This window comes from Herpailurus yagouaroundi, unplaced genomic scaffold (genome assembly GCF_014898765.1).
Source record: "Herpailurus yagouaroundi ecotype Mexico unplaced genomic scaffold, PumYag 28, whole genome shotgun sequence".
In the NCBI taxonomy this organism is placed as follows: Eukaryota; Metazoa; Chordata; class Mammalia; order Carnivora; family Felidae; genus Herpailurus; species Herpailurus yagouaroundi.
Window position 1 is genome coordinate 108,248,704 of NW_024412376.1, and position 13,904 is coordinate 108,262,607.

The 13,904-nt window shown below is 37.9% G+C and overlaps 1 protein-coding gene across 2 annotated transcripts in view; it reads right to left on the reverse strand.

The window, feature by feature from the left end:
- MTHFD2L (methylenetetrahydrofolate dehydrogenase (NADP+ dependent) 2 like) overlaps positions 1–13,904 on the reverse strand; it is a 150,476-nt gene that overhangs the window by 120,119 nt on the left and 16,453 nt on the right. For both annotated transcript variants that reach the window (XM_040481207.1, XM_040481202.1), the window contains exons 2-3: positions 12,484–12,668; positions 11,339–11,461 (exon numbers count right to left, since the gene is read on the reverse strand). In XM_040481207.1, coding sequence (XP_040337141.1) covers positions 11,339–11,461; positions 12,484–12,668 — 308 coding nt within the window. The remainder of the gene's footprint in view (positions 1–11,338; positions 11,462–12,483; positions 12,669–13,904) is intronic.

A 13,904-nucleotide genomic window follows, 5' to 3' on the forward strand; every position in this document is an offset into this window, starting at 1 on the left:
TATAACTGGAAGTTTGTACCTTTTGATTTTAAGATTTTTGATTAATCTTCAAATTGGGTGGTGTTAATCTTCCAACTGTGTTGCTCATTTTCAAAGTTATTTCAACCATTTTTTTTAATTTTTTTAAAATTTACATCAAAGTTAGCTACATTATAGTGCAATAATGATTTCAGGAATAGACTCCTCAGTGCCCCTTACCCATTTAGCCCATCCCCCACCCACAACTCCTCCAGCAACCCTCTGTTTGTTCTCTAAGAGTCTCTTCTGTTTTGTCCCCCTCCCTGTTTTTATATTCTTTTTGCTTCCTTTCCCTTCTGTTCATCTGTTTTGTCTCTTAAATTCCACATGAGTGAAGTCATGATATTTGTTTTTGTGTGACTAATTTCGTGTTCTGACTATTCTAAGTATTTTGCATATCCATATAAATTTGCCCATCAATTTGTCAACTGCTACAAAAAAAGTATGATGGGATTTTAATTGGGACTGCCATGAATCTACAAATCAATAATGTAAAGATGACTACATCTTAACAACATTTAGTCTCCTGATACATGGACGTTGTATATTGACCCACTTATTTAGCTTTTATTTAATTTATTTTAGGAATGTTCTGCAGTATTCGATGTATAGATTTTTCGCATCTTTTGTCAAATTTATGCCTAAAGATTTCATTTTTGGATGTTATCTTAGTGTTTTTATTTCAATACCTGATTTTTGATGCTAATAAATGACAATTGCATTTTGCATATTAATCTTGTATACTCCAATCTTGCTAAAAATCGCATCACTATTAGTTTTCTTTTTCTAGATTCCATTGGATTTTATACATAGACAGTCATATTATCTGCTTTTTACTTTCTTTCTCTTGCCTTATGGTGCTGCTTAGACTCTCCGATACAATGTTAAATAGACATGATAGGAGTGGACATCCTTGACATCTTCCTGATCGTAGGAGGTAAATGCTCAATTTTTCATGATCAACTCTGATGACTGTAAATTTTTCAGATGTGCCCCTTATCACCTTCAGGATATTCCCTTTACCATTAGTTATATGACAGCTTTTTATCAGGAATCAATGATAGTCTTATCAACTATTTTATCTGTATATAATAAGTTAATCATATGGTTTTTCATGTTTAGTTTGTTAACGTGATTAAATACATCGTTCGATTTTCTAATGTTAAAGCAATGTTGCATTCCTCGAATAAAACCCTTTATTTCATGATGAATGATCCCTTTTCTATATTGTTGGATTTTGTTAGATTTTGATCATATTTTTTACATTGATGTTCATGAAAGATACCGGTCTATGGTTTTCCTTCTTTGTAATGTCTTTTGTAATGCCTGGTTTTTGATATCAGGGTAATGGTGGCCTCATATAATGAGTTCAGGAGTACTCCTTCTTTTTTAGCATTTTTTGTTTCCTCAAATATTTGGTAGAATTCACCAGCAAAGCCATCTGAACATGGAACTTTATTTGTGGAATGGATTTTAAGTACAAAATCAATTTTTTTAATAGAATTCTTCACATTATCTACTTCTTGAGTGGGCCTTGGTAGTATGTGTCTTTCAAGAAAGTCATTTATTTCATCAAACTTGTCACATCACTTGCCATAAAGTTGTTCAAAATATTCCCTTTTATCCTTTTAATAGCCTTAGAATCTATAGTGGTGTTACCTCTCATTCCTGATACTGGTAATTTGTATCTTTTTTTCTTTTTTTTGCCTTGATCAAACTAGCTTGTGTTTCATTTATTTTCCTCATCATTTCTGTTTTCTATGTTCTTTCTTGTCCTTCCTTTGTCTTTAACTTGCTCTTTTTTCTAGTACGTTAAGGTGGAAACTGAGATTATTGATTTGGCACCTTTCGTCTTTTCTAAGATAGGTATATAGTGCTATATATTTCCCCCAACTACTATTTAGCAGCAACCATAAATTCTGATATGCTGTGTCTTCATAAAAAGTTAAAAAAAATGTTCTAACTTCCCTTCAATTTTCTTATCTGATGCATGTGTTACTTAGAAGTGTGTTATTTAGTTTCTAAATATTTGGGAACGTTCCAGATATTTTTCTGTTAGTGATTTTTAATTTAATTCCACTGTGGTCAAGGAAAACACTTTAGGCAACATGAATCCTTTATATTTGAGATTTGTTTTATGACCTAGAATATGCTATTTTTTTGGGAAATGTTCTACGTAAACTTGAAAAAAAAGGTGTGTATGCTATTGTTTGCTGGGATAGTGTTTTACACATGTCAATTAGGTCAAATTGGATGATACTGTACTTCAAATCTCCATACTCACTGATTTTCTGTCTATTTGTTCTTTCAATTATTGACAGAGAGGTACTAAAATGTATGATGATAATTTTGGATTTGTCTATTTTTCTTGTAATTCTATTAGTTTTTACTGAAGGTTTCTTTTTAGGTATATAAGTGATTAAGACATTTCTTTTTTTAAGTTTACTTATTTTCAGAGAGAGAAAAAGAGAGAGAGAGAGAGAGAGAGAGAGAGAGAGAGAGAGAGAGACCATGAGCAGGTGACGGGCAGAGACAGAGGGAGAGAGAGAATCTCAAGCAGGCTCCCCACTGTTGGCACAGAGCCCAACATGGGGCTCGATCCCAAGAACCACAAAATCACCACCTGAACTGAAATCAAGAGTTGGCCACTTAACCAACTGAGCCACCCAGGCACCCCAAGACTGTTATTTCCTTTTGATAAACAGATCCCTTTATTACTGGGGAATGACCTTCTTTATCCCTGGTGATATTCATTGCTCTGAAATATACTTTGCCTGATATTGACAAAATCACTCCAACTTTCTTTTAATTAGTATTAGCATGGCATATCTTTTCCATTGTTTTGCTTGTAACTTCTCTGTGTCTTTATACTTGAAGTGTGTTTTTTGTATGCAGCATATAGTTTGCTCTTACTTTTATCCAATCTGACAACCTCTGACATTTTATAGGGTTATTTACAACATTATGTCATTAAACTTATCATCTTGCTATGTGTTTTCATTATTGTCTTTGCCCCTTTATTCTTCCTTCCTTTGGAATAATTGAATATTTTTAGTGATTCCATTTTATCTCCTTTTTTTATTAGCTATAACTATTGTGTTTTTTAGTGGTTGCTTGTGGTTCTATAGTATATACCTTGAATTTATCTCAATCTACCCTCAAGTGATATATCACTTCCCATATAAGAATCTAACATTAATATCCTACCATTTCTTCTCTCCCAATGTTTGTGTTACTGTTGTAGATTTTACTTATATACGTTACAAATCACATATTCCATGGTTTTTGTTTTTGATTAAACATCAATTATATTCTAAGATGATTTGAATGATAAGAAAAATATCATCTATATTTACTCATGTAGCTACCATTTCCAGGGCTCTTTATTCCTTTGGATAGATACATATTTTCATCTGGTATCATTTCCTACTGTCTGAAGGACTTCCTTTAACATTTTTTGGTAGTATGTGTCTGCTGGTGATTGTTTTCAGCTCTTTCTGGGTTCTCCCCTCCCTAAATTTCTGGAAAAATACTTTGTTTTGCCTTTGTTTTAAAAGATATTGTTACTGAGGATAGAATTCATGATTGACAGGTTTTCTTTTAATACTTTAAAGACCAAGCTACTCCCTTGTCTTCTAGTTTACATTGTTTCTAGCAAGAAATTTGCTTCCTTCTTTGTGTTCCTCTCTATGTAATGCGATTTTTCTCTCTCGTTACTTTTGATACTTTTTCTATCACACTGGTTTTGAACAATTTGATTATGGTGTTCTTTGGTATAGTTTTCTTCCTATTGCATAGGCTTAGACTTTGTTGAGCTTCTTAAATTTTTTTTTTTAACGTTTATTTATTTTTGAGACAGAGAGAGACAGAGCATGAACGGGGGAGGGGCAGAGAGAGAGGGAGGCACAGAATCGGAAGCAGGCTCCAGGCTCTGAGCCATCAGCCCAGAGCCCCACGCGGGGCTCCCACTCACGGACTGTGAGATCGTGACCTGAGCCGAAGTTGGACGCTTAACCGACTGAGCCACCCAGGCGCCCCTGTTGAGCTTCTTAGATGTGTAGGTTTATAGTTGTCATCAAATTTGTGCATATGTATGTGTGTGCTTTATTCTGAAATCTGAGTCACTTATGAAAGGATATTTAATTCTTATTCATGTAAAGCTCCATAAGAATCCCACTTCCCGGGGCACCGGTGTGGCTCAGTCAGCTAAGCATCTGACTCTTGGTTTCAGCTCAGGTCATAATCTCGCATCAGGATCTATGCTGACAGCACAGAAATTCCTTAGGATTCTCTCTCTCCCCCTCTCTCTCTCTGCCCCTCCCCCACTAGCACTGTCTCTGTCTCCCTCAAATAAATAAATAAACTTTTAAAGAAAAGAATCCCACTTCCCTCCCTCCTATAATTTAAAATCATCTGTAACATCTAGCTTCCATAATAACTGCAATAAATAAAAAAAGAAGGGGCCGTGTAGCACAGTAGCTTTTAACCATCTCAGTCAAGAAATGTCTCACAAAAGTCACTTCCCCTCACAATCCAGCTGAAGATAGTCACATGGCCCCAGTGTAACTGCTCTGAGAAGCTGGGAAATGATGGGAGCATGTAGATATTGGAGAACTTTTCCTGCCACAGAAAAGGCAACTCTGAAATAGAGAATAACAGAATTAAAATAATTTCAGAGGGTGTGGGTTGGGAAGTGTTCTCTGAGGCAGTGTGGCATTTAAGCTAAGACCTGACGGTTGGAAAGAAGTCAGCTCTGGTATGTGTGACAGATAATCAATATAGTTAAGAGGTCAGAGGCTAAAGCCATATTCAATTAATAAAATATTCCATGCAGAATTGTTCTGAACACTCAAACACAGAACTGGGCTTTCTTCTCCCTAGAGAAAGAGGGAAAATGTTATAACAAAGGTCAAGTCAAAATTTGGAAATCATTTAGAAATAAATAGAATAAAGGGCTCTACAACCATGAAGAAGTCTAGGGTGATGAAAATTTCCCACTCTGGTCAAGAACACGAAAAATACAATAATAAGTATTCTGCATACATACATTGCATAACCTCTTAAGAAAAGCAATTATGGCAAAGACTTTTTTTCTCCAAATGAGGAATTAAGATTTAGGAAATACATATATCTATATGCTAATTAATTAGGTCAATCTCCCCATTTTGATGCCTACTAATTATTAGAAAAGTTGATCTTTGTTAAATCTACACACTAGACTTTAACTCTTCTTACTCACTCCCTCCAGATTCAATCCTTTATTCCAATATTTTATTCTAATATCTCTTTTTAATCCCCTTACATAAACTGGAAGATGTTGATATTCAAAGATGTCACATTCAATAGCTGAAAAATGATTTTAGAAAATGATGGATAAGATGGAATAAGTCTTCTCCTTCTACCTAATCATTTTGTTTTAGAAATAAATGAAAAGTAGACTTTAGAAAGCAAGAAAACATGAGATGAGCAAACATCTCCCTTGGTATGTGCCTTGAAATCTCCATTGTAGGACAGTGATGGCAGCTGAAAGGACAACATCATTGCTTCTGCCGGCATTGTTCTGCTACTTACTACCTCCCTGATCACATAAATTACTCAGTTCTTTTACTATCCTTCACTACAAACCACAGATTGAAAGGCATAGCACCTACCGGTAAGAGTGCTGTAAGCATCATACAAGTTACCATATATAAAGCACTTTATAATTTCTCTTTTCTTGCTTTAGTTAGAAAAAATTGCTTCCGAATTTTTAAAGATCATTATTATACCTTTTTTTTAACACTATAGGCTGATACATACTCTACAAATGACATAACTTTTAATATAATACCACTTTAATAGATATAACTCAATAAAAGCTAAGAGCAAATAATACATGACTAGGAGAAAAAATACATAGAATGTGAAAAGCAGACATCTTTCTGGCTTGACAAAATGACCACTTATTGATACTAATAGACTCTGATCACAGTCAGGATGGGAGTAGGGAAACATTGCATGTGGTTGTTTTTATTTCTCTGTGGTTTGAGGGTCAACTACAGGAAAAACAGCCAGGCTGCATGACTATGGACACACGGTCATATCCTGAATACTTCCAATCCTGACGCAAGTTGCAGAGCTCCTGAACATGAACAGAGGTTTAGCTTGAAACAACCTTATTACCATCAAATAGGGAAGAATTCTATCCCATTTCTTTGGTTTTTATCTAAGTGAGAGGCACGGAAACTATCTGTACATTCTGATTCATCCCATGCAAACTTGTCCTGCAACATCAGAATTATAATTCTAATTCAGAATTTCTTTTACTCAAGATATTTCCCTAATTGTGAATAATAATCCCCAATTTCTAATCATGAGACAACTTGGAATCCAAATTATTAACCAAATGATATAAAATGCAAGGCATGATCAACTCGAATCACCTCATTTTTTTCATTTGCTCATTGTTTCACTGGTTCCTTCTAACAATTTTATTAAGACCGGGACAGGAGACATTAGCTCAACCTACTTCCACATAGCCAACCTACTGCCAGGACACAAAGAGTTCCATTTCTTCTGTAAAACATGAAAGCTGATGCTCAGAGCTCACAGAACAAATCAGAAAGTAGTTTAACTATGCCTGCCCCTACCGGTTGACCTTCATGATAATCAAGTCTTTCCCAATCAGTTTTTGCTAGTTCTTTCACAGTAAATAATATAATGTAATTAAAACAGAATAAACAAATGACAACAGAGTGTGAGAAGAAAACAGCTGTTATTTCTATAAACACTAAATCGAATGTTCTGGAAAGGCTCTTGAGAACTAAAATGAATTAGTAAGGATTTAGATATGAACAGGACAATCATGAAGATTGGGAGATTTTTTATTTTTTTTTTTATTTTTTTTTTTTTAATTTTTTTTTTCAATGTTTATTTATTTTTGGGACAGAGAGAGACAGAGCATGAACGGGGGAGGGGCAGAGAGAGAGGGAGACACAGAATCGGAAACAGGCTCCAGGCTCTGAGCCATCAGCCCAGAGCCCGACGCGGGGCTCGAACTCACGGACCGCGAGATCGTGACCTGGCTGAAGTCGGACGCCCAACCGACTGCGCCACCCAGGCGCCCCGTAGATTGGGAGATTTTTTAAAACATTTATTTACTTATTTTGAGAGAGAGCTCATACATGCACATAGGTTGGGGGAGGCGATGGGCAGAGAGAGGGAGGGGGAATTCCAAGCAGGCTCCACTCTGTCAGCACGAAGCCTGATGTGGGGCTTGATCCCACAAACAGTGAGATCATGATCTGAGCCGAAATCAAGAGTCAAGGGCTTAACCAACTGAGCCACCCAGGCACCCTGGGAGCTATTTTAAAAAGCAGTAAGAATTTTCACTGAGATAGTTTCACCTCAAACTGAAAATCAGAGGCAATGATTCGTAGGTATTATTAATACCAGAAGATGATTCAAAATTCCAATCAGTTAAGTTCCAAAGATCTGTGACCCACATCAAAAGACTGATGAATAACCGAGTATTTAAATGATTTATGTTATAAAACAATATTTAAGGTAAATATGCATTGTTCTATAATTTTCTACTTTAACCAATTTTTTCTATTCATCAACACACCATATGTCCCAGTATAACGTAGGTTAAGTAATATAGACGAGTCTTCTCATATGTAAAATAAAGAAAACAATTCCTACTCATAAGGCTGCTTTGAGGAGTAGATAAAATTATCCGTATAAAGGAATACTTGCCACATAGTATGATACATTACTCACTAGCTACCACCAATATGCTGGTGAGGGTAACACAATGGTTAAAAGTAATGGCAGGAGGAACCAGTCTTCCTTCCATCCCAGCTCAATTACTTATCAACCCGGTGACCTTAGGGGAAGTTACTTAAGCTTTCTGTGCCTCAAATCTTAACACCAGTGAAATGTCCATAATAAGAGCTCCGACTACCCAGGATTAGTATCAGGATTCAATGAAGTAATAAATGTAAAGTTCCTGAGACATAATAAATAAATGCTTAATGTAATAAATTTTAGCCATTCTTATTTTGTATATTATTGGCTTTTCGGCAACATAGAGAATTGTTCTTTCTTAGAGCATCAAGATATTTGTTATTACCACAGTCCCTTTGGTTCATGCTTCTCACTCTCTAGAAGGAACACAGGACGCAAGCAATTTTACTACAGACAGACCAACAGTGCCATCTAGTGGCAATTTTCTGATAAATTCGCCAACAGAGAAAGGTTGCCCTAAACAGGTAAAAATTTCTACAGATATGAATTTAATTTTTTTAATTTGTTTATTTTTGAGAGAGAGAGATAGATAGATAAAGGTTGTGAGCGCAGGGTAAGGGCAGAAAGAGAGGGGGACAGAGAATTCCCAGCTGGCTCCGCTTTGATAGCAGAGTGGGGTTCGAACTCCTGAACCGTGGTATCATGACCTGAGTGGAAGTCGGATGCTCAACTGACTGAGACGCCCAGGCGCCCCTGCATTTAATTTTTAAAACAAACAAAATCTAATGTTTTAGATTTGTAAATTTGGAAATTTGTGATGTGTTTTTTAATAATTATTTGAATTCAGTTCAACTACAGCCGGGAGAAATTTTTTAAAAACTACAAACCACAAGAAGAGTGCTTGGCAATTATGGTACAAAGAAGACTGTTTTTTGTTTTTGTTTTTGTTTTTGTTTTTTTTTAATATGAGCCAAACAATTGGGCTTAAACCCACTGCCAAATTTTTTTGTACAGATTTGCAATGCTAATAAATCCGTATGAGAATTAGAAATGTGAATTTTTGGTACAATTCAAATAGCACGATAGTTATATACCAAGGAATTAAGTTATATTGTTGGATAAAGTATAATCAATACCATACAAGGATCTCATGCAATAGCACCATTCACTTTTTACTTTCTGCAAGTCAAAACTTATAGATGAACTCAAAACTACTGTAATCTAGGGGCGCCTGAGTGGCTCAGTCGGTTAAGCATCTGACACCGGCTCAGGTCATGATCTCATGGTTCGTGGGTTCGAGCCCTGTGACAGGCTCTGTGCTGACAGCTCAGAGCCTGGAGCCTGCTTTAGATTCTGTGTCTCCCTCTCTCTCTGCTCCTCCCCCACTCACACTCTGTCTCTCTCTCAAAAATAAATAAACATTTAAAAAAATAAAAAAAAAAAACCTTCTGTAATCTATACTATATGGCAGTCCTCACTTCACTCAGTTGAAATACACATGAATTTCACAGCCACAATTTACTTAAATAGCACCAATCGTCCAATAGCACAGTTCAAAGTTCAGTTATCATGGTAAATTAACTGTGAGTAATTATGTAAGAGCTGCTGGCCCTCTGGTTCACAAATCACCGTGTAAATAAAGATGAGCATCATGTTCCCTGAGCAACACATTTGACACTTCTTTAAAAGTCCGTTGATGATTGATCACTGCACATTTGTTATTTGGGTCAAACATCAACAGCAAATCATACTTCCTCCTGGTCTCCCGGTGGTCAACTTACAAGACATTTCACAAAAGTAGATAATCAACAGAGGGAATTAACCTGTAAAGGTGACAGGGCAGCAAAAAAATAAAATGTGGTGACACTGGAAGTGAAATGAGATGTGAACAGAAGGTCTGAAAATGGCAACAACAAAGCGAAAATAACAGAAACCTGTGTCCCCAGGAAGGGAAGAGCTATGATTAAGTGCTCCGGTAGGACTCTGATTGAATGGAAATGGGTTGTGCAGGAATGAGGTGACCCTGGAATGTTGACTCTGGGCCCTTTGGAGCCATGTGGATATGCAGCCACAGAAGCTCTAATGAAGGTGGACTGTCTCCCGTACATGAAGAAGGTTCTTATGACAAAACGATGACAACATCCCAGAGGAAGTGGCACCAGCATAAACCATCCCATAAGAGAAACTCTCAGAGAGATTTCAGAACCGTGAAAAAACTATGAACCATAAGAAGACTGCTTGGCAAATGATTACAAAGGACGAAATGGAAACTGACCCAAACTTAGAGAGGAATATGCAGTTGAATTCACCAAGGCCCAGGAAAGACGCTTGCTCCATATTGTAAGTTACATGATGAGAAGGCAAGCTCCCGTGCAAGCTCCTCTGAACAAGTTTTTTGCAAAGAAATAACACTTTAATTCTCGATGTTTCTAATGTTTTAATTTATAGTGTGCTGAACAAATATTAGCTTCCCTTTTTTTGTGTGTTCCATTTCCCTATATGTTTATGAACCACAGAGAGAGAGTTTTTAATGTTTGGGGAGAACATTTTAAAGGTCAGAGAACGAGGGGCACCTGGGTGGCTCAGTCGGTTAAGTGTCCAACTTTGGCTGAGGTCATGATCTCACGGTTTATGAGTTTGAGCCCCACATCAGGCTCTGTGCTGACAGCTCATCCTGGAGCTTGCTTCGGATTCTGTGTCTCCCCCTCTCTCTGCCCTTCCCCCACTCACACTCTGTCTCTCTGTGTCTCTCAAAAATGAATAAACGTTAAAAAAATTTTGTTTAAGGGGCGCCTGGGTGGCTCAGTCGGTTAAGCGTCTGACTTCAGCTCAGGTCATGACCTCACAGTTCGTGAGTTCGAGCCCCGCGTCAGGCTCTATGCTGACAGTTCAAAGCCTGGAGTCTGCTTCAGATTCTGTGTCTCCCTCCTTCGCTACCCCTCCCCCACTCTCTCTCTCTCTTTCAAAAATAAATAAACATTAAAAAATATTTCTTTTAATTTTTGTTTAAAAAAATAAAAAAATAGGGGCGCCTGGGTGGCGCAGTCGGTTAAGCGTCCGACGTCAGCCAGGTCACGATCTCGCGGTCCGTGAGTTGGAGCCCCGCGTCGGGCTCTGGGCTGATGGCTCGGAGCCTGGAGCCTGTTTCCGATTCTGTGTCTCCCTCTCTCTCTGCCCCTCCCCCGTTCATGCTCTGTCTCTCTCTGTCCCAAAAATAAATAAAAAACGTTGAAAAAAATATTTTAAAAAATAAATAAATAAAATAAAAAAATAAAGGTCAGAGAATGACTGTTGTTTTTCCCATTGGGTTTTTAAGGTTGCTTTGCCTGGTTTCAGTGTGCACAGTCATTGTCACGGTCTTGGAGCTATTGTACAAAGTAAGGACTATGTGTAATTTTTGCCTACATTTTTCCTTTATAAGTTTCAGTCATTGCAAGCAGAAGTCATCCAGGCTTTGCCAACAATTACCTGCTAGTGTAAGAGCTAGTCCCTTCGTGAACGTATTTCCTAAACTACTTGCAGTGCCGTGATAGAATGTTGAAAGACGCCCTTTTTCCTCACCAAAGCAGACATATACAAGAGCCTTAGGTACCTGGTAGTGGTAACTGAACCAATATACCACTGACTCGTGGGTCCATATTCAATTGATCAGTTATATCCAAAAGTTCTTCCTGAGAAACATCCTTTGGTTTTAGAATGATCTCACTACGGATCCCTGGAAGAACAACAAACACAGAGAGAGTCATTTGACCAGCAAAGATGTGGTTTTTCAACAACGGTGTCTTACACGGTGCATAAAAAGGTTTCCTCTGCGCCTTGCCTCATTGGAAGGAAAGGACCTTCTACAAAAATGATGTTCAAACCACCACTAAAAGGGATGTCTCAAAGAGTACAGATGTTTTCTCATGATTCACACGCAATTTTTGGCCCAGTATCGTATTGCATTTATTTGTGATGAGCTACTGTTAGGGGATGTGAATCTAGTAAATATGTTAATACCCCTCACCACCATTATTAGGCCAAGTTCAGCAGAGCGAACTGGCCAGGTTTATTATCTGATTAAAGCAAGTATAATAAAAATAGGCCTTTTTTTAAAAAAAATTGAAATACAGCTGACACACAATGTTACACCAGTCTCAGGTATACAACATGGTGATTCGACAAGTATGTTCATTTTGCTAGCTAGGCTAATCACAAGTGTAGCTACAATGGTCACCATACAATGCTATTACAATATCACTGACTACATTCCCTATGCTATACCTAAAAATGGGCCCTTTAATGTTTATTTCCTTTTGAGAGAGCGCCAGTGGGGAGGGGCAGACAGAGGGGGACAGAGGATCTGGAGTGGGCTCTGTGCTGACAGGCTGATGGCACAGAGCCTGATGTGGGCCTCGAATTCACAAACTGCGAGACCATGACCTGAGCCAAAGTCAGACGCTCAACCGACCGAGCCACCAAGGCACCCCTAAAAATGGGCTCTTTAAATGTACAGTGTTCCTCTGACATATCACCATAGGATCTGAAATCACATCAAATTAATTCAGTAAGAAAGCTGGAGAAAAACATTAGGAAATGAATATAAACTTGGGTAACTCATCTCTAATAGTAATGGTAATAATGGTAAATGTTATTCAAATGGCACTTATTTGGCAATTCTCACTGATAATTACTGCACTTTGAAGGAACACAAGAAGACATGACTTAGTAACAAGAACAACTAAAACGCATCCCCACCTACAGCAGACGCAGCTCTGATCTTCTTCCTGACGTACGTGTGGCTTGCTGGGTTATCACCCACTAAAATGATACTGAGGTGAGGTCTTCTGTTCCCAAGGGAAATCCATGATTCCACACCTCTCTGTATTTCTTTCTGGATTTGTTTGGCCATTTCAGTTCCTGAGATAATGATGGCATCATGTCTGTGGAAAACAAAGAATAAATATAGCACTAAAAAGACAGTAAGGAACATTCAACCGCATAATCTTAAGTTACAAGAGTGAACAACACATCTGTGATTCTCCAAGTGAGCAACCTTAAATCAACCCCCAGAAAAGCAGAAAGAAATACATATATTGAAAAGGCTTTCTTGCTCTCCGTGATCTCAAACTTCAAAGTGGTGAATTAATGTTGCTCTCACTGTGTGTTTGTTTTTTTAAGGTACCTGATAAAGTATAAGATGGTTCTTTCTTCCTGCTCCCCCTGTCCTTTCACTATTGAAAGGCCTGGCGGAAGCAGATCTGTATGTAGCACATGATTATTACACAAAACCCCAAATGCAGGTCAATGAATATCGTGAAGAATGGAAAAGGAGGCGGGGGAAGAAGCAGAAGAGAAAAAAGAGAAAAGGAAACCTTACAGCACCTGAATTCTTTCTAGTACCTGTACACTTTTTATTTTCTAATGAGAGCAGGCAACATGAATATCAACCAACACACAGAAAATGCAAATTTCCTGCCCCTTTCAAATAAGTCAACTGTCCTTTCTAAGAGGACATATATATACAGGGGGAGGGGGGGCAGGGGGGCAATGAACTAGATCAAGAATACTCCTTTTCAATCGGGCACCAGTGGTCCAAAGTGTCTATCCAAGTTTGCACCATTTTGACGTGAACATTGTTCTATTAAGAAGTGATGCTGCCTGTTGGTGGGAATGCAAATTGGTGCAGCCACTCTGGAAAGCAGTGTGGAGGTTCCTCAGAAAATTAAAAATAGACCTACCCTATGACCCAGCAATAGCACTGCTAGGAATTTACCCAAGGGATACAGGAGTGCTGATGCCTAGGGGCACTTGTACCCCAATGTTTATAGCAGCACTCTCAACAATAACCAAATTATGGAAAGAGCCTAAATGTCCATCAACTGATGAATGGATAAAGAAATTGTGGTTTATATACACAATGGAGTACTACAGGGCAATGAGAAAGAACGAAATATGGCCCTTTGTAGCAACGTGGATGGAACTGGAGAGTGTGATGCTAAGTGAAATAAGCCATACAGAGAAAGACAGATACCATATGGTTTCACTCTTATGTGGATCCTGAGAAACTTAACAGAAACCCATGGAGGAGGGGAAGGAAAAAAAAAAAAAAGAGGTTAGAGTGGGAGAGAGCCAAAGCATAAGAGACTCTTAAAAACTGAGAACAAACAGGGTTGATG